The sequence below is a fragment of the Pelecanus crispus genome, chromosome 2 (assembly GCF_030463565.1).
Source record: "Pelecanus crispus isolate bPelCri1 chromosome 2, bPelCri1.pri, whole genome shotgun sequence".
NCBI lineage: Eukaryota > Metazoa > Chordata > Aves > Pelecaniformes > Pelecanidae > Pelecanus > Pelecanus crispus.
In genome coordinates, this window is record NC_134644.1 from 93,801,253 (window position 1) to 93,822,814 (window position 21,562).

General features: G+C 39.8%; 1 protein-coding gene across 2 annotated transcripts in view; it reads left to right on the forward strand.

The window, feature by feature from the left end:
• CTNND2 (catenin delta 2) overlaps positions 1-21,562 on the forward strand; it is a 566,936-nt gene that overhangs the window by 243,467 nt on the left and 301,907 nt on the right. Inside the window, exon 5 of one of the 2 annotated variants that reach the window (XM_075728121.1) lies at positions 13,863-14,035. The exons of the other annotated variant lie outside the window; for it this stretch is intronic. Within the exon in view, the coding sequence (XP_075584236.1) occupies positions 13,863-14,035 (173 nt within the window). The remainder of the gene's footprint in view (positions 1-13,862; positions 14,036-21,562) is intronic. 2 annotated transcript variants of the gene reach the window in all.

Here is a 21,562-nt window from a genome sequence, read left to right on the forward strand (position 1 = left end):
GCATCAGTGGACTTCACAATTTGTTGATAGATGAAGTTATTTCCATTTCATTACCTGCTCTGAGAGCCAGGGCGATCCAGCTGAATCATTCTTTGTGCACACAAAGGAGGTGTTCTGGTGGGACCTCCTGGTAAACATGCACGCGAATAAAATCATGTGCTCTTGGAGTACGTTTCAGAACTGAAAAGCACCTAGGAAGTGTGCGTGCCCCTCTTTCATTTTAGGATTGGAGTCTTTGGAGTAGGAGTGGCAGAAATGCGTAACACGGGTCACACCACCCTTCTTTCTGCTGCGTTAATGCAAGCCTGGGAGTTGCATGACTCAATAGTTCTTAGCTCCAGATAAATCTCTCAAGAGTATGAGGTCTGAGGAAATTTCGATTTATTGATGAAACTTCTGTCAGTATTGTAATATATTCAGGGTAAATATTTATGGTTGGACATTTTGGATGCCTCTCCCTATTCCATCCATCTCTTCTAATACAAGCCTTTTCAATATCTTGGCTTCAAAACTCTGGGGTTTCAAAGTCATCCTTGCACAATTTGTAATGGGCTAAATCTTCTGAAAGGTGGGCACCTTTTGTTCAAGGGTGGTCTGACAGTTATTTGTTGTATGTTCTCACAGAGAAAGTTGTAGAGAAATTGTCTCAACTGTGAGTCAGCTTCAGTCTTTTGAAGTAGTTGTTAAATACTTAGATTTCTGAGAAATGGGGATAAGATGATGTTTCTTTTATCCACCTCCCCTTTCTGGCCCTACTCACCCTAAGTGTAAGCATGAAATAATTATGTCATTTAACATTGTAATAGCCACTGGCTGGTAGCAAACACCGAGACCTGCTTCCAGGGGCAGTCCTCAGCAGGAGATTAATGTCTTTACAAAATAGCTGACGATGTAAAGTTTCTGTACATTCATCATTAAACCTTGCTAAGACATTAAGATTTGATAATGTGAAGCAGGCTCTAGCACTGACCTGAGAGCCAGCTCTTAAATCTCAGCGTCAGTATTTACAACCAGTGCTGCCTCAGGAAATGCTCCATCAGTGCTGAGCATCCTGAGCTTGGACTTTATTGTTTTTGTCTTCTGTCAGAGGCAGAGTCCAAAGGTACTGAGAACTGCATCAGGTAAAAAGATGTAGCTCAAACACTGTCATTCAGTGGTCCGTCACCATTGCTCTTATCATGGGTATCAGGATGGTAAGGACCTGTTAAAACAGGCACGTCTTTGTCACTGACATATCGCATCCTATTAAATTCATCTTGGTCTTCTCACTTTAAGAGCATGAGTGAAGTTTTCCTTTTCGGTCTTTTCCCTTGTGCAGGCAGGAGGAGACCACGGCAAAGAGTCAAACTTAGGAGCAGAGCCACAGTACGGGCTCTCACCACTGCGATTCCTGGCAGGCTTTGATATCTGCTTCACCAGCCATGGTCCACTCTGGGTTTCTGACAGTGGAGTGTTAGGGACTGTGACTCAGGTCCAGCTCCTCTCATTCTGCTTTAGTTTGCTGCCTGTCTTCAGGTTCATGGGTGGTTGTTTACAAGCAGGAGGCCTGGTGAAGGCTGAAGGAACCATCACCGTTCAGGGAAGCAGCTTTTGCTTTCCCTGGTTCCTCAGGGGTGGCACAGGGGTTGCTGTGGGCACCCTCCTGTGCAGGGCTTCAATCACCTCCATTCTTCTGTGGCCCTTCTGTAGATTGGTAGGGTGTCTGGGCGCGTTTATAGGCTTCTCAGGGAGAAAGCACTGGCAGCCGCTGGCAGAAGTACTGCTCAAGCCCCGATGGTCCAGTACATGCCCTTACTCTTGGACCTAAACTGCTGCAGGCTGCCTCCTGCAATTTCCTCTCATCAGGAAGGAATCTCCAGCCAGAGACACTCATGCAATCTTCATATCTCTCCCTAGCCCTATCCTTTCCTGTGCTTTCTTGCCTTTTCTTGCTGTCCCATCTTTCCCTAAACTGCCCATCACTGTCTTACCATATCCTTATGTCTGTTGCTTCTCTCCTTGTTTCAATTCCATCTTTTCTGTTTCCAGTTCCTTTATCTTTTCTGTTCTCACACATCATGAAATAAAACCCCAGTGTCTTGTCCCCAAAACAGATGATGATTCATCCTCAGAGGCAAAAAAAAAAACCCAAACCCCCACATTTTCTGTCTAAAAGTGGCCTTGCTATCCTCACTTTTTGCATGCTTCTGTAAGTTCAAGCGAATCCGCATTGCTCATAGGTGTGTGACGCTGGGAGTCCAGAGGTAACACTATGACTACATTGCAACTAAGTCACTTCTAATTTCCCTCCGTTTCTGTACAGCAGCCTATAGGCTGACTTTTTGTTTCAATGTGCTATCACCTGCAGCATGTTTCTTGGAGTTTCCTTATTTCTGGTTATGTCTACATGATGAAATGTGCTTTTATATATAAATTCCATACTGATATCACGATATTATCATATCTCTGAGCTTGCTTGTCCCAAGATTAATCCGACTTTGGTACCTGGTGTCATCTTATGCTGTGCAACTGACCTAAAATCCTTGCCTAAAGAAGACAACCCCTGACAATCTGGCCTTATTATTGTAGTACAAAATGTGGATGTCAAATTAACACGGGAGCGGTAACAGCAGGTAAAACATATACGGAGGGGGGGAAATGGAGAGGTGCGAGTCAAGACCAGGAAAGCAGGAACAATTAGTAGCAACATCAAAGGTGGAAAAGAGGTAGTGATCAGCTCATAATGCTTAGCCTGTGGCAGACAGAAATCCTGCACAGGCAACCAGGTGTTCCCTCACCCACCACAGGAAGCAGCTACAGTAACTCATTAGAAAATGACAGTGACTTATGGTAGCATCTGTAGCAGCGGAACAAAGAAAGACTTCTGGCATCCGAACCTACAACGCAAAAGAACATCAGTAAATATTGTGTCTGTAGCACGGGCCAGGAAACAAATGCACCCACACCCTCACGACAGACTGATAAACCACTCACCCTACCCGTGCCTTAGTGGCATGCCAGCGCCCGCGCGCTCGGCACAGTCAGAAGTGCCAAGAGCCGCATCGTTCTGGGATCTGCCGCTGCCAGCTCGTGAGCATAAGCAGTGTGTAGATGCAGCCCTGAAAAAGAGGGAGCTGGCTTGTTAGCCTGTGTAAAATGATGTATATGGAACAGAAAATTTTGGCAGGTGTGGGATTGAGTTTGATTTCTTTTGTGCTACATGCAGTTTACATAGCTCTCAACAACATAGGATTTTTGTGACTTCTATGATAAGGCAGAGTAGGGAGTTGCCTCCTTTTCTTCCATTCCAGCCTTACAAATGGAGGAGTGCATTTTCTGAGTACAACACGAGAGCAGAGAGCAGTGCGCATTTGTGGACACAAAAAGAGAAAGCAGAAGCAAAAGGGCGTACTTTCTCGTTTATGGCAGAGGAGTTTTTGGCTGATGAAAAAGATTGTCATAAAATTTTGACCTTTTTGACTTACTTCTTAATTGACTTCTGAGGCAGTGCTAACCACATTCTGCACTGGCTCGCCTCAGAAACCAAATAGCCATTTTCATTTGTGGACAGGAGAGGTTCAAGATTTAAGCCTGTTAAAGGTCAGGAAAAATGGAGTTCTACTTTGCACGAGAAGAGGAAACCTGTTTTGTGCGAGTAGTTAAGTTCATAGAACAACATAATAGCATTAAAGATCTTCTGATGTCTTTTGTATTAGATCCATATATCTGCAAGTAGTTTTATATGCTTTATAGTCAGAAGCTGGTAGGTGCTTTTTTAAATTATTATTATTTTTCAGCTGCCTAATTTAGGTCTATCAGAAGAGATTTGTCTAATTTTTTGATTTCTGATAATGCAGTCAGCTTCCATGTGAGTCATGTTTGTGTGATGTCTATAACCATCTGATTTTACTTCCTAGAAATAAAAAGGGAACACATTAGTTTAATACTATCAATAGCAGCTTTAGGCTGTGCTAGGCACAGAAGGTGACTAGGAACACTTGACATTCACAGTTGGTCTTCAAAGGTATAAAATACTTCCAAAAAAACAGGATTTAATCATGCAAAATATGTTCTTAATCTACTTGGCTTTTTTTTCTGTAAACAAAGCACATGCTCCATTTTAAATGTAGTTATTCTTTGCAAAATGGGAGACTGATAGTGAAAACAGAAATTAAAAAATAAGGATTATTTATGCCAAAATTCAGTGTTTCCCAAATGGAAACATGACAGTTCTTCTGAGTCGGAGCTTGCTGTCTGTAGCGCTGCATGCGGTGCCTCCTCCTGCATGCAAGTTTCTTCTTGTGGTCACATTCAGAAATGTATCTAGTCCCATCCAGAAGCCCAGTTCAGGTACCGCTCTCCTGTGGTTCCACAGTCTGATCTTTTAATAGATAGCAAATTTCTGTTACAGTGAAGTATTGTGTGACTTCTGCCACTCCTAGTATTGCGTACCACCTGCAGAGTTTCAGAGAAGGAACATCGTCACCATCAGCAGATCATGCCGTTTGTGGAAATAAGTGATTTATAGTCTTTGTGTAATTCACATTGTGTCTACCTTAGGCCACTGACAAGGTTTTGTTGACAGAGGCTTCTCATGGGGGTGTAACAAGTTCCAGCAGAAATTTTACTGCCCAAAGAGCTCCAGATCGTCCTTAGATATCCCTAGATGAAAGGCTAGAGGATATTATTTTTACTCTTTGTGTCCTCTGTAGTGCAGAAATGTGATTTAGTTATTATCCTTGCTGCCCATGTTGTTCCTGTGTTGTTTCTATCTATTGCTCCTATAAAACATATCATCCTAATGGCCAATCGTAAATTATCTCTTTCAGAGACTGGCTGATTTCAGTATCTGCAGAGTTTAGCAAGCAATTTTGTAAAATATGATTAGTCTTCTACAAAATAAGTTGTTTAATCTTGGGGTCATTTAAAAATTTGCAGTAGTAGATTATCCTTTTTTTTAATCTGAATTTAGGATAGCTTTTTCTATTAAAAAAAAAAAAAAAAAAACCAAAGACAAGGGCAACTTCTGTATTCTGAGCTTAAATATGTATAAACCTATTCTTGCTCAGTGCATGTCTTTAGGTCTTGTTCTCTAGCGTCTTAAGTAATTTCTCTCATTAGTAATGGAACTCCAGATTTTTTCCTACTGTCAGACATTACCAGGTATTGCTTGTGAAAGAAGATTTGGCTGTATTACATTTCATACAAACATCTGGAGTAATGCTATGTGTGGTACGGTATAGAAACCGAAACATACACTGAGTAAGTAACACTGAAGTTACCCTATTATGTCAGGATTGCTTAGGCTTTGCTATATTACCTTGTTCCATAAGTCTGCTAGTATTTCATATTTCCAACACGTTTCCTAACTTCCAGAAGACTTTTATGTTAACTCACTGGAAGTTCTATTATCTTTATAATATATCGCCTACAAATTTTTGCCATAAGAGTTATCTATCCCTAAAGAAATTCATCCCCGTTAAGTACTTCCTTACTAAGCTCAGCTATTGAAGAACTACTTGTTTCTCTCTGGTTTTCTTCCTGCCCATCACAGGTGCACCGTTAGCGAATTTTAAGCATCAGGCAATATTTTGTGAGTGCCAAAGTTTTGAAACATTCTACCAGACACTAGGAGGAGATCACATTTGCCACTCTGTAGTCCTAGTTTAATTGCACAAGGATTCCTCTTATTTGGAGGCACTTCCTTAGCATTGTGCAGTAGTTGGAAACCTGGTAGTGTCAGGCGTCCTCTCTGAATTAGACATTGGCACTATCCCTCCCTGCCCCAACTCTGGGATTTCAATATGACCGTCAAAAAAAAAACCTCTTTCAGTAATCAAAAAAGAACCATTTATGCTCAGGGTGGGATGCAGGCCTTATTTTTTTCCATGCACTTCAGGTCTTATGTTTTTCTACTGCTTGTTGTGGACATTTGTGGTGCTTTGCTATCCGTTGGAGTAGTGATTCATTATTTCAAATCGTAGCAAACGCCTCTGTTTTACAGTAATGGCAGAATTTGTGTCTTTCATAAAAAGCGTAAGATAATCAGCATCTAATGAAACTGTTTTCTATTGCCAGTTCACTTACTCTTGAAAAAAAAGTGTTCTTCGTCTTTCATTCCAATAGTAGTTGGGTCAGAAAGAGACTTAGAAGGGATATCCTTGTATTGTTCCCTTACGTAATGGTATCAGCCTAGTTTTTGCATCATTTCTCCAGATATATATCATTTATAGACTTTTGGATGAAAATGAACTTATTCTACATGTCTGAATGCATTCCACCAAATCCTATTTTCCAGTACCTAAGAATAGGTTCTGTAGCCATACTAAAGCCCTTTTCTGTATTTGTAGGTAGAACATAGCCCTCTTAATGCTGATAGAGCATGGTGTCGCATAGAAATTACTTTCCTTTTTTGTAAAACAAGTTTGTTTTCAGTGTAGTCACTTAAGAATTGCTGCTTCTCATCTAAAGGGATGTGTTTGTTTCATAACAAGGGAGCTGCTTGTGATTTTGCATATAAAGTATTATCATTTATTTCTTCATTTTAAGTATGCATTTGCTCCCCCCCCTCCTTTTTTTTTTTTCTTTTTCCAACTTTCTTCATTACTAGGGTATGGAATACCTTTGCTATATTGCAGCCTTGGCATTTTTTCTTGTAATATAGAGATCCTGATATGCTTAATATTTAATATCTTCAAGAAGGTAGATCTTGAAATAGTTTCCTAGTACTATTCTAGTACTAGTTCTAGATTTGGAGGGAAAATGGGGGCAATGCTTATTACTATTGTTACATTACAACTACTTATTATCTTCTGTTTGAGGTCTGACTAACAGTTGGCTTGAAAGTCCTTTCCCTGAAGAATCTGTTTGACCAGTTGTAGCTGACAGGATTTGTTTTCATCTTCAGAGCTTAAGTTTTGCCGTGGTTTAATCTCTCCTTTTTCTGCCTGTAATTAAGAAAACGTCGTCTTTTTATGATAGCCACAAAGGTTTCTCATCTAGTTCCCAGGGTTTTCCCCCCACAGTTGCCCCCTGCCTCCACTGCTTCCGCCTGCACTTTTTGCAACTTCCCCAGCGACTAGAAAATGGGGAAAAGGGGGGAGAGAGAGGTCTGTAGTTAAGTGGCAGGGTGGCTGCTCTTTGCCACCCCCTGAGGTACTTGCAGGGCTTCCCTTCCCCTCACTCAATTTCTCTGCTTTCCAAAACCATCCTAAGTCACCTCAGCAAGAGAGCGTTTCTTCAAAGAGCGTTTCAGATGACCTCAAAAATAGGCCATACTGCAATGTCAGGGTTTAAAATAGGCAAACAAATGTACCTTACCCTTCTGATTTGGAGGGAAAGCTTACTCCTGGTCCCAGCCAGATATGCAGCTTAATTCTGGGAGCGGGACTTGGAGAACAGGATATACCAGTGAGATGCCAAAGAATTTAGTATCACTAGGAACAGGTCCATCCACCTTGTCTTTAACTATCATCCCCTCTTCTTTACTGTCAAATACTGTGGCAGGACACTGGCAGGTTTCCATCGCTGGTTTTATTGTTCTTTCGGTCTAGTTCCAGGATTCCCCCAGCATTCCAATACAGTTGAACACTCAGAATTTGAGTGACCACTTTACAGATACCTGACCTGATCATTTATTTTATTACATCTTTTTCAGTCATCCATTCCTTTGCAAAACTGGGCAACAAATACAACCCAGCTTTAGGTGCAGTTAGAAACTACTTACCGTGAGTACACACACTTAAATGAACTAACAAAAAAAGTAGGTTGTAGGGTGGGAATCACTATTTCACGCTCAAACTCAATGACCTGAGAGGCAGAAGAAACAGTAAGTGATGACTTTTTGGTATTTGAAATCCTTAATTAGGCATATACTAACAGTTAGGAGATGGTTCCTTTTGCTGGGATGTGAGGCACCTCAACCTATTAACTCTGTAAATGAATGTTTAAAGGACATTAAAGGAGTTTTGTTAGCGCTTTCTTTCAACTATTACCCAATGAACAAAGCAGGTTGAAGAATGTGTGAAGTGATTAATTACACAAATTAAAAACACTTTATTTACACTTACTCTATAATTTATCATTACTCCTTCTGTCAGTTGAGTGAGTGAAGTGTTGTTTATAATTGGTATGGGAACTAATTAAATGTTCGTTCGAGCACGTTTTGGTCTATTTCCTTTGTCAATTAGTACTGGCATCACAATAGATGACTGACCAAATAGAAATGTATAACACAATAGTAGTGCTCTGCTTTACTACTTACTTGGAGAAGGAAATGTGCCCTGGTAAGCCAACTGACTTGAAATCTTAAGGAGACAAAAAAATCCTTCTCCTTTCACTTGCATGATATCTTTGTTGGGAACCTCACATGAAAAACTAAGTAACAAGCATACAATTACCTCATGGGGGCTAACTACGTATATGTTTCTGTAGTTTGTAGTGTAATTATTTTAGCCAATTCAGAAGTGATTATTGCATAGATTTAGAATACTGAATTACTCATGCCCTTATCTTGTAATAATATAGTGCTGTATGTAACTTGTCATTATACGGTAATTATTTGATAATTGAACAACTAGCAGATAATGTATTATTGAATACTTGTTCCATGATAAATTCTGCTCTGTAATGTATTAGTTCTGTTTCATAATTCAGCCTTTTTGTTGTTGTTGTTGTTTTGAAGATTGACCATACTATTGCTATAGTATCATCTTGAGTTGTTACATACTCTGAAGCTACAATTTGTGAAGTATTCCATGAGATACTGCAGTCTAATGATTAGGAAATGGGAGTAACTTTTCAGATGTTTGACTGGAGGACACTAAGGATAGGCTGCCATTGATATCCCCACAGGGAACAATTTCTTTGGCTTCTTTTTGTGAGTTCCTCCTTTACAAGAATCTCACATTCATCTGGCTATTCAGCTTTGTGACCCAGCAATGGCACTACAGTATAAGATAGGAAAAATATAAAGCTCTCTGAGTTTGTAATGGAGTTAATCCACAGATTCCTATTACCTTAACTTGCTGGCCTGTAAATAAAAATACATATCACAAATACTGATTGTACTTAAGTCTTACCAGACTTTACATCGTGTGTTTGTTTTTAAATTCTCACTCATGATCCAGTAATATTACAAATAGCAAAATTTAATAGGATGTCCTCCTTTGCCCCCCATCTCTAATCAGTGTAAGGGTACTGGACCAGACTCTCAGCGCTTAGAAAACTGCTGACACTGGTAAGCTCCTTAGAGCCCAGGTCCCTGCTGGGTTTCTTACGTGAGATACTCTTCTGCTACTGACCGCTATGGGATATGATTCGGGTGAGCTCTGCTACTTGCGTGGTCACCAGACAAGGCCCTACCCTCCGGGCGAAGGGATGAAAACATGTCATGACTCACCAGCTGTGATTCCCAACCAACTTTCCTGGCTTTTCAACTACTTTTGGCGCTGATGCCTATTTTTTGTAACCTCTCACTGAAGCTCCAGTCAGCATTAATGACTATTCATTGAATCAAAATTCAGTACTGTGCTGATGCACTTTGGTCTTTGTTTCTTGGTTTTTTCTTTTTTTTTTGTCATCCTTTTTCTGCTTAATTTGGGCATCGTGCCTCCCAGGGCTGTGGATCACGGTGAGCAGCTGAGCACCCAGCTTCTCTTGGGGTTTGCTTCCAAGTGAGTGAGGAAAGAAGAGCTACATGCTGTACCCTTGGAGTTTGGCAATGCCAGGGAGTGTTGAATCCCCTCTTGTCGCAGGAGGATTAGCAGAAGGAAACATGCTTTTAAAATTTGGAGCAGTGGTGCTGACGTAGTTGGTCTGCTAAACATTTCTAATAATATAGCTACTCTTCTACTAGCGTCATATTTGTTAAAAAATTATTTTATGCTGTATGTTCAATTGGTGCATTTTCTCTGTTAGCATGCACAACTCTAATGCACTTAGAGTATCTTAAAAACTGATTTGACTCCTACTGAAATCAGCAAGCATGTTCCAATGGATTTGAATATAGTAGCCTTAGCCCTTGGCAGTTTCTGAGTGTACAAAAATGGACATTTTGGACCTTTCTTCAATGTGTAAGTTGGATTGTTCTGATGAAATGTAGGTATGAAGTCAGTTGTACAAGTGAATATAATTTTTTATGCTGAGGAACAGGATATTATTTAAAAGCAAAATACACTTTTTTCTCTCAATGGAAAGCTTCTTTTATCTTGTTTTAAGTATGCTGCAAACTGTGGTTTGAAAAAAAGGAGATCTAAGGGATGACCTAAATAGAGAAATATGGTAAAATAATTATACTGCTGATATTTTATTGTTGTATTACCATTCTTCTTTCTTTCTGTTTTTTTTTTTTTTTTTTACTTACTGGTCTGTAATATCTTGTCACTTCTTGCATAAGAAGTAGAATAATTAGAAGTTTATGTGTATTTGTTCTATACTTGTAACTAATTTTTTGTTGCCTAACCAAGCGCCGGTAGAGCTAGAACAGTACATGCAGGTACTGAGAAGTATCCTACTATTCTGCTGTTCTGAAACAGCCATATAAAGTATTTCTGCATGCGAACACTCGCTGTTCAAGAATAATCTATTAAAAAAAAAATTCAAACTGAATGTTTTAGGTTGTGATCTTTTTTTTTTTGAAGAAGAAGAAAGAGGAAGTGGTCTGAAGAGAGCAGAAATGACAGGCAAAAGATTTTATTTCCAAAGAAAATATTTCTCTTGAAAATAAAAGGACAAATGTTTCCATAATTTCATTTTTTTCTGTATTTTTGACCCAGCCATGTATGATAGCAGTAGACTGGATTCTTTGTGTCACTTTGGTTTCCTGCAATCAACTGTTATTGTGATGTCCTTGAATTAATAATAATCTCATCGTTTAAGACCACTCACTTCCTTGGTTTGGTTTTTAAATAGCTACACTGCACCTTATTGCAACATTGCACATTGTATTGTTATTCAGAAAGAAAAACAGCGGCCCATGAAGAAACAGTGCCAGTGCAATACCCTATCCCTCACAGGTGAGGGGCACAGGAATAGCCCCCGCTGCACATGGTGGGGCTCATTCTGCATCCTTTGCCTCTTGTTTTTTCAAGATCCCGCTGATTGATCTCAAACGTATCTTGTAGCTTGTATGCTTGGATTACTTAGTTATTTACAGGTGAGCAGCCACAACTCTACTCTAGGTTTGCTTGAGAAATGTGGGCTTATTTAAAATAGAAATATCTCTATGTCTGTCTCTCTCTCTCAGATGGCTTTGTAATTACTTTGTTGAAATGTATGTACGTTTCAGTTCTTCATTACTGCTTGTTAAGGAACAAAATAAAAACTGCTATACACTAGTTAGTGAACTTAAACCCCCGTGCTCCAAACTTTTTACTAATTTTTTTTTTTTTTCTACAGTTTGGGTAAGTTTCTTAAAGTGCATGGAAGTGTTTAGGCTAAATGGTGCAGGGAACCCATGTATGTAATTCTGGCTGGCTATGTAAATCCCTTAGTGAGCCATAGTAATATGAAAGGAACACTTGAAAGCCAGATGCGATGAAAATTTAAACATATTGAGTTCATAGCATGTGATAGTTTAATCATTATTTAAGCTTTAGAAATGTCACAGCATAATTACTTTCAGAATGAGTACAAACACTGTCATGCACAAAACCTGCTTTCTTGCTGCAACTTCTGCCCCTCCTGGGAAAGTTATGCTTTTGTGAATTTTCTGAACTTAATCATGTCACTTGATCACAGGCAAATTCTCAGTGAAAATTCAAACTCCAAAAGATTAAAATAAAGTCTACAGATCTATCTTAAAACTAAGCCTGTATTTTCTTTATGCTCTTTAAAAAAATCTATGAAAATATTTCTTTCATTAAAGAACAAAATTTGCAACAAAACCCGTTAAATGAAAAATGGTTTGTAAACCCTATTTGCAGAGTCAGGGAATGGAAAGCTACCAAATGTTGGATTTATAAGCACCCATGCAGGATTAAATTCAGCTCTCCTATGCATGTGATACATTTTTAATAACCTCACAGCATATATGGAGCCCTGCCTCCTTCTGTACTTGTAAGGAAAATAAAAGGACCAGAAGCTACTTTCTAAATTTGTCCTTTATCTGGAATATTCTGATGAATGCAGTTGACTTCGGAGTATAAATTGTGTTGATAAGTAAAATAGTGTCATAATCCCAGTCTACACTTAGATGCGAACACTTCCACTTTACAGAGCCTACTACAATTTTGTAGAATCATAGAATGCTTTGGGTTGGAAGGGACCTTTAGAGGTCATCTAGCCCAACCCCCCTGCAGTGAGCAGGGACATCTTGAACTCGACTATAAACTATTTGTTTATCATATGAGAGGTTTGGGTTGGATTTTGGAAAATATCAGTTATATTGATTCTGCCATTTCTGAGAAACAGGCTAAGGGAAAAAATACTCTCCATGTTAATTTGGGGGTGGGGTTTTTTGCACGTTTTCGAAGTGGAGATCTTTTTGGAGCAGCTGTACATCCTCGTAGCAAAGACTTAAAGGTCATAAAATTTGGCCTTTTTATCGGGAATGTACTGGGAGTTATTTCTGGTAAAATTCATTGGAATTTTGCTATTGTGAGTCTTTTTAAAACTGAACTTTTCACGTGTTCTGTAGGAGCAAAGTCAACGTACCCATTTCACATCCCTTAAGGTTTGTCTCACTTTCTGTGTTCTCATGAGCTTGTTAGTGCCAACCAGAAGATGACCCTATCATCCCCGCAGAGCCGCTGAATATGCTATAGATGATAGCTATTGGGTTGAAGGTAGACTTCTTTGTAACTCATGCAATGGCCAAGGCATAACCCGCTTCTTTTCTCTCCTCTTGTATTTCACTTGCTGGGCCCAGACACCACAGAAGAGTAAGCTAGTTTATGGAAAATGAGACTAAAATCAGTGAAGGCATAGGGAAGGATTAGGTGGGTATTCTTTAATGTAGGTCTTCACATATGGAGACAGAATGAGTACACCATTAAAAGCGGTTGTGGAAGGTCATGTCTAAACCACGTGACAGCGCAGTGTAGACAGAGCCTTTCCCTGTCTGATATATGCTCTCGGGGCAAAAATTGGGGAATTTCCTATGGGTACATGATAAGCTAAATCACTTGTATGTGAAGCCAATGAATATTAGAATGTGTTTTGGTCTCATGGAACAACTAAATAACTGTGGAAAGCGTCACTGTTCACGTTCCCGACATGCCCTTTAGTCTGGCAGCCCCAATTTAAGCTCGCTGCCTGCACTTGGCTCTCCTGCCGCGCAGTGCTGTGATGGGGAAGATAAGATAGGCTGCCAAAACAGTGATCAAAGATTCACTGAGATAAGGGTGTCCTACATGATGAGAGGAGCTATTAATATTTTAAAGGCTGCCATCCATCCCTACAGGCACCACAGTATTATGTCACCGAGTGTACAGGACAGAGTGGCAGTAATCAATAGATCTGATGTGCTGGGGGCCCAGGGAGGGACAAGTTAGCATTTCCCATGCAGAACGACTGGATATAATTAAGTGAAATAAACAAGGCTTATCCGTAGGAAAAAAGAAAACTCATCAACTATTCTGAGCTGAAAACCAAGACTTCTTTATCAAATAGTACGGTTGGGTTTGTTTAGGCTTAGACTTTCTTCACTGGTCAAAACCATACGTTTTTTGCGAAGAAAGCAATGTTGGCTGTAGCTTGAACACAATAATATTGACTGAGCGGTAAAGAAACAATTTAATGTATGTGATTTTTACTACTGAAAAGCCAAACTGTGAAAAGCTGAAGCCACGTACATCTGATAATTTCGAGGCTCACTCAACAGATAATACAGGTATGCTCTTTCACTGAGACTTTCTGATGACTCCCAAATCCTGTCCCCGCAGGGCCCAGCCTCCTCTCCCAGAGCGCGCTCCAGCTCAATTCCAAGCCTGAAGGGTCCTTCCAGTACTCGGCCAGCTACCACAGCAACCAGACCCTCGCCCTGGGTGAAACAGCGGCCGCCCAGCTCCCGGCCCGCAGCGGTCAGGCCAGAGGTGCCATCCAGAGCTACAGCCAGGTACGTGTTCTAAGCAGCCTGGGTCTCTTGCACCTGAAATCGTGTGGGGTAGCTCCCAGGAAACAGAGCTGTTGGGTGCCACCTTGATTTTCGTAAATCTAAAGTGGGTTGACTTGCATAGTAATAAAATAATCCTGATTAAAATGGAGATTTACATGCCAGTTTTACTTACTCGCTTGCATATATATATTTTGGTGATAGCATGTTTAGGCATTTAAGTTTGAAAATTTCTGTGACTGTGCTGATTAGGAGGCCTAACTAAGGTCTAGGATCTCCCTGTGTTGGTATGAGGATATTACTGAAAGCAGTAAGTACCAGCAAATAAAAACAAAGCCAGGCTGACACCAGATGCGAAACCTGCTTGGGATACCATGCATTGCCTGGTGCCGTGGCCTAATCCCAAGTGTAAGAATCCTTTTTCGCCTTTCCCCCCGCCATACTGTAAGACAAGCACCTTATCAGACAGTCATCTGCATGTTTCAAACATTTTGAAAGATTGTTTCAGATGCTCGTGAAAACTTTATAAATCTCTCTTCCTGTCTTAAACGATCCCTCGCAGCTCTGACACCTAACCCTCTCACCTTCTGTGCTTTTCACTGCGACATCAAAGCCTCTCACTGGGAAGTTAAGCTTCAGTTTTGACAAAAATTTCTAGAAGTGATCATGCTTCTGAACATAAACAAAGTCTGACGGGGTTTCGTTGGTTAGCTCAGGTTATTTTCCCTGCTTAGATGTTAACTGCCCCAGCAAAGCAGACCACCTCAGTGTGACACTGGGACACTTTATAATTCAGGATTCTGTAGAAGTGAGTAGTATTTGAATTTCAAAGCCTTAAATTGCTAAGAGATTTCAAGTATTATATACTCATTGCACAGCTTGGGGGATACCGAGAGACATACAATATTCTATTCTCTCAATTTGCTCAGAAAAGCTCCCTATCCTCTAAGACTGAAAAATGAAATAAAGCACAGTTAAATTTCAATTCAAATTGGGTAGGTACTTTTTTCATCTATAAAGGGTTTAAAATGAGCCTGCATAGTGGTAAGGCCTCGGGGTTTTTCTGTGTTTACCAAAGAGGACCTCCCTGATGTTCTTTGGGATTGGAGCCAGCAGGAGAGCAGGATTCCAGCTAGAAAGAAAAAGGAGCCTGTAATATCCAGTTGTAGCCTGTGCAGATGTCATCAGGAGTTGTGCTTTGTGAAAAGCATCGTACCCTGGGGGTTAGCCTGAAAGGGTGTGATGCATTCTTCAAGGAGACTAGAAAAAGTAAGACGATGGAAAAGAAACAGGTTATCAGAGCAACAGAGCAACAGAAACAAAAACAAAGAAATTAGAGGGGAAGGAGAAAGAATCTTAAAAAAAAAAAAAAGCGCAGGAAGGGAAAGCGTGCAATTGTCTAGGGGTTAGAAGTAGTGATATTCTTAATGTAAATTTCATCATACTCATTGATAGGAAAGGATGAATTTATGGAGAGGGGAAAAAATTAATGATCTAGATTTCTTTCATTGAAATTACACTGAACAGCCATTGCTTAGATCTGAAAAGCTCTCATGAACCATCTACTTCACAGAGAACTGGTTACCTTCAGAAAGGTAACTGGTAAGTTAGCAAGGCAACCTCTCCTATCCTTTTTTTTTCTTGGTATGAGAGGGCAGAAAATAGGTTTTCTTCCTGTGTTCCTCCAGATTGTATGGTAGATGTCCCTGCAGGAAAATAACTCACAGAACATAATTTTCACACCATCATCCAGCAAAGGATGCTTGACAACTTCAGGTCAATTAAAATATATCTTGAAAATATTAACAAACTGCTATATAAACTATGAATTAATACCATAAAAAGCATATAAAGGAGGTTTTAAAAGAGGTAAACAAGAAGAGGAAGAACCAAAAGTTAAAATTAAAAAGTTCTGAATATGACCATTGCTGATCCCACAATTAAGGAGAAAAAAAGTCAATCCTTGGAATTGTTTTGCTACCCCTATAAAAATTAAAATAAGCCTCAGGAGTCCAAACTGCTCAGATTGTGATAATTTCCTTGGTATTTGTGTGCAAGGAATATAGCTATCTCTGAACATAAGTGATAGCCCAAATGTGTGGAAAAAATATGTAAATAGTCCCAAGGCCAGCTGTGACAGCAAGAACAATTTCTGAAAATGCAATTGTATAAAAAAGAGAAACTAATTAGTCTTGGGACTTCGTGTATAGTGCTGCAAAGTGCAATCTAACATTTTTGTCAATTTGGAGGACTTCATTATAGATCATAGAGTTTTTCCACTGCTTTGAGTACTTTAGAACATGAAACTTTTATCTTCTAAATGCTACTGGCATAGGATTTCTTAGCAGCAACTGCTCCTCTGGCAGGGAATTATTCTGTTTCCCCACTGAAAACAGCTTTACAAACTTGGTATCCAGATCCTGCTATATCCTGTATTAATCAATTAAGGTTATTTGTGAAGAGTCGGTAGTGGCTCTTATTACAAAAAGTAGCAAATTTTGCAGATGAGTTGCTCAAAAGTGAATCTTCTATTTGGACAATGTAATTTGTGAACGATTGATTTGGCTTACTGTCATCTTGAGAATGGTCCGCTTACATTGTAGATATCGTAGGAATATAATGCATAGCATGTACTACAAATAGTGGTTTTCCACATGCCCTGCCATGTATTTGCAACGGGAGGTGAAAGGAAGTGGAACTAGTTTACACTTCTGGATGAGGACTTTTTTAGCTTCTAGTGATGCTGTGGTCTTTTCAGAGGCTGAGGCAGCAACAGAGGTGATTACCTACTGCATATTATCCTATGCTCCTGAAGCTTCTGGACTAAACAAGCTGGCACAGAATTTGAAAACCTTTAAAAACAAAAAGTAGATGGAAAATAAAGGTAATTAAAAAAAAGAAGCCTTGAAAAATCATTTAACGGTTAATTTTCTAATTTGTCTTCTTTTTCTTATAATCAAGTCACAAGTTTGTCATTCATCAGACCACCACACCTCACTAGCCCTATTTAGAATATTAGCAAATGAGTACAAGAATGTGTTCAGTTACCAAGCAAAAACTGTATACTGACCTTGTTCGGTTAGACTCATGGCTCTTCCTGCCATCAGTCATCTGTGCCACAAGGTGATAGGCTGCTTGATAATCTACCCAGATAACATCTAAAACAAGGACTTTACTTCTGGTAGAATGTGGCAGATGATGATGGTTTAAAACTGGATTCCAAATACGAACATGAGAATTTTTCTGTCTTTAAGGAAGCAGATGAAATCTTAAGACAGATTGCTCTTATTATGATACTCACAGAGAACAATTCACTAGTATAGCTTATGGTAGTGAGGAACTGATCTGCATGATGCTGGTTTGATCCTACAATAGGTAATGATTGCAGCTTTCATTGCTGCTTTAAAACCAGAGATTGACCATCTCTGGACACTGTGAAAGGTTCTTACACAATTCTGTTCACGGATGTAAAAGACTACAATGGTATTGCCTACCTTCATCTACACGTATGACCTTTGAGATTAGGATCAGGTAGGCTGACAGTTTTCCTAATAGTGTTGGGGTGTATTTTGCAAACACAGTATAGCCATGACCTTTGTGATAAAATCAGGAGAAACAGATGGAATAGGCCACATTTGAGGGATCCAGAGGTATAGTCTGGCATCTATTATCTATAAGTGCACTTGAACATAGGCAGCATCTTCCTAGTTAGGTCAGGAACTTATAAATGACAGCAAAGCAGTCCTGCAGAAGAAGGACTCTTCCACAGGTGCTGCGCAGGGACTGAAGTCGGCATCCCGAAGACTAGAGAATGTTAAGCATTTTCCATACGCTCTTCGGCCTTTTGTAGAAGAGTGTTGATAGAGGCATTGGACCAGAGCCAAGTGATGCCTCGAGTGAAGCCATATGGAAGGTTCTTTGGGCTGACAGAAAAAAAATAGCCCTCAATAGACTGGCAAGTCTTGCAGTCACTGGAAGAGCACAGAGCATCACTGAGATTGTGAAACAGAGCTGGACCCTTAAAAGACCACCCTTGTCTCTTCGAAAACCCTAGTAAGGATTTTCTAAGTAAGCTAGCAACACCCACCAGTACTCAAGAAGCCAAAGCAGCCTGGAGGGATGTCTTCCACACAACTTGAGCATCCAATTAGAAAATCCTTCCTAGAATCAAGAGAAAGGGTCTTCTCATGGCAACAGTGTACTGCATATGACTATGTTCATATTCATCAGATATGACCTTGTTTGAGATTTTGAGGGCCAAGCAATCCCTGAAAGTTCCAGAGAGCAAAACAAGCTGGAAACTGGTGCTGGCATTTAATGCTAAACTAAAAATGCCTGTAGATACAAGTTCATCCGGACCTAAGATGGGCACGCAGACTTACTCAAACATAACACAACTTTTCAGTTTCATCTATTATCTGCCAGAGAAGTATAAAGGACATTGAGTACAAATTGGCATTTCTTAAGGGTAACTGGTACCATGATTCAAATTTTCTAGCATTTTCCTGGAAATTGTATCATTATCTCATTCCCAAGAAATGACTATGAAGCCTTTCCTGTTCTTAGTTCTGTTCTAAGACTCAGGCAGTTGCATCGACAGAAGTTCTGTTCCGTAGCACCTGTGAATTTTGAAGCATAGATGCACAAAACCTACCAGGTTTTGGGTTAGTGTTTTGGCATGCCTAAAAAGAAAACAGCTTGAAGGGATTTTAGATGATATACCAAATAGATCTGCTGCACCTGCTTACGTATTCATAATGGTCATCTTGCTCTCTGAGACTTTTGCTGTTCAGGTTTTGCTGGTCTTACACGCCATTTTTCTCTCTGGGAGCAATCTCCAAGAATAAACATGCTGACGTTTCAGTAATTAGCAGCTGACCCCGAAGTTTTGCTTAAGCTGTTTAGCCATTTAGGATTTTGTAATTCCTTATCCATGAAAAATTTTCGGCAGAATAAATAATTCAACACAGTTATTTGCCCCTCTCAATTCCACTTCATAAAACAGAAATCTTGTATTGCAGTCTCTCATTTCATCTTTTTCGGTTAAAGTTGTGATTTAAATTTTCATTTGGAATTGGAAAAAAAAAAAAAAAAAAGCTGATGTCCTGAAATTTAGCGCATTAAATGCATGAATTATGGCAGGCAAACAACAGTTAGACTGTTCTCTAGTCTACTATAACCTAACTGGACATCCTCAGTAATTTTCTGTATGTGTCTCGTTTTGTCCATGAGAATGATCTTTCTACTAAGATTAAATGGGAAAGAAAATATTTTTATAGCTGTGTTAATGTTCTCATGTTTTTTCACACATTGCTGCTGTTAAAAAGAATATATCAGAATCCACCTATTGAATCCAAATAAGCAAATCAGGCTCCTCTTCTTTGGGATACCAGAAAAATGACATCTCTGCATCTTAGAATAGATATTTATAGAGGGCTGTAGCAAGAAAGTCCTTGATTCTTGTTCACGTCTATGAAATAGATTGATGGAGGAGGACATAACAACTGGGAAGCAAATTTGCTCTCAATTTATTAGTTTAAACACAGTTTCATTATCAGGTTGACAACAATAATGGATAAATGGAAAAATAAGGGAAAAATACCACTGTATTTCATTCTTCCATATGAAGTATAAAGCCACATTGCAGGATGACCAATGACATGTTTGTAGTAGTCTTAAGCAACAGACAGGGAGAAACACAGGGAGAAACTAAAACACACTTGGCTTCTGAAAACACGAGCGGAGAATGTGGCTGTACACTTGGCCCTTTGAAAAAACATAAGAACCTCACAGTAAATTTAAGACAGGTCTGAGATTAGTCACATCCTAGCAAATACTGCGTGCTAACGTTTTCATGGCAATCTGTTCATCCAAAAGTTCTCTCCTTCACACAGAGCAAATGCTTAGCTTTTTAGGAAGGGCTATACACCGCGTTTTTAATTAAGCATTTAATTCTTGTGTCCCGCCACTACACCTTCTTCCTTGTAAGTGAAGTGGGACTTTTTTTTGGTTTTGAATTAGTACTTGCAGAATGCCTGCAGCTTTATTTATAGAGATTTATTAGGAATATGGGATAATACTGGTTTACTTGAAATTAATTACTCTAAATCCTTGACACATCAAGCAGTGTAGAAGTAGATTAGAAAAAGAAATTTTGTATACATGATGACAGTGCTTGCTAACATCCTTCTGATCGATGAAAAACTGTCCAAGTTACCAGTGCGTTAGTAGTGTGTTGCAGAAGACACTGGTAACATTGCAGAAGACTGTATTTTGGGAGAATGTTGAATATTACAAAATACATTATTATTATGCCTCTTAACAGTCCAAAAAGTAAAATTTATTAACAAATATCAATTGATAACATAGCGCATTCAAATGACCTTTCGTCAGGTGCAAAACTTGCTCTGTCCATGTTGTCTTGCCAGCCTGTTTTTGTTTTATAAAAGTTGTTACCATACAGTTTAAACCTGGAGAATGAAAACTGTGCTCCTGTCAAATACATTATTGGCCAGTCAGTTGCAGATTAGCCCTTCTTTCCAGTTTAAAGCAGAGACGGTAAGTAGCTCAGCATGAAAGCAGCTTTTAAAAGTTCATGGATGCTCCCAGAGTTTGCCTTCCTGGTTTTTGTTAGGAGTCTTTCAAACGAGCAGCTTGAGCTTGTTGGCCATCTATGAAAATTTCAAGGCTCATACTTGACGCTGTGGTGTTTCTAACTCACGGCCGCAATCGGAACGGTCCAACTCAACAGCGAGCAGGCTACTTACATCTGTGATCTCCTTGCCCGCCTGGGACTTACCACACAGAACAGCTGGAGGGACACTTTACATTACATTTATCTATAAGGCCGTTGCTCTTTGGGGCGCAAAACCTGCCGAATCCAGTGAGGTTTGGGTCTGGCAGTGCTCCCTTGAGATGCCTGAACGCTGCGAGTGCTGGTAGCTTCCACGCTACTCACAACTGGGAGCAAAGCACCAGGAGCAGCTCCTCCAAAGCCTCGCTTCTTGTCCATGCCTAGAAAAATACATATTCTTCCCCCAGATGCAAAGCATTTAAGATGAGGGGCGGGGCTCCAAAAGTAAAAAAAGAAAAGGACAGAAAAATTTCCAGTGGGCGTACACAGCAAGAAGTACAAGATTTCTGGCATTTTGAACCTCATTCATTCTTTGCTCCGATTAGTTTTATCTTGTCCTCAGTCCCTGACCAAATCCTTTATTGGGTATCCTAGTGAAAAATAAATCAAGTTTCATACCAGGAACACGGTGCTTTTGTTTACTTGTTGTTTTCCTGTAGGATGCTACTAAAGAACCACATTGCTATTTCAATGTGCAACAACGCTGCTGTCGGCATTCACCACACCTCTTTGAATTGAGTCGCAAAATTAATTGTTCGCACTTTAAAGGCTTTTCCCGCTAAGGAAATCAGTAGGCGAGAGGTGCGTGTGTTTGGGCGAAGCACTGGTCGGACCGATTCAAACCGCACCGTCATCTCCCGGGATCTGGAGCGCTTTCTGAGGTTTCAAGTAAATCC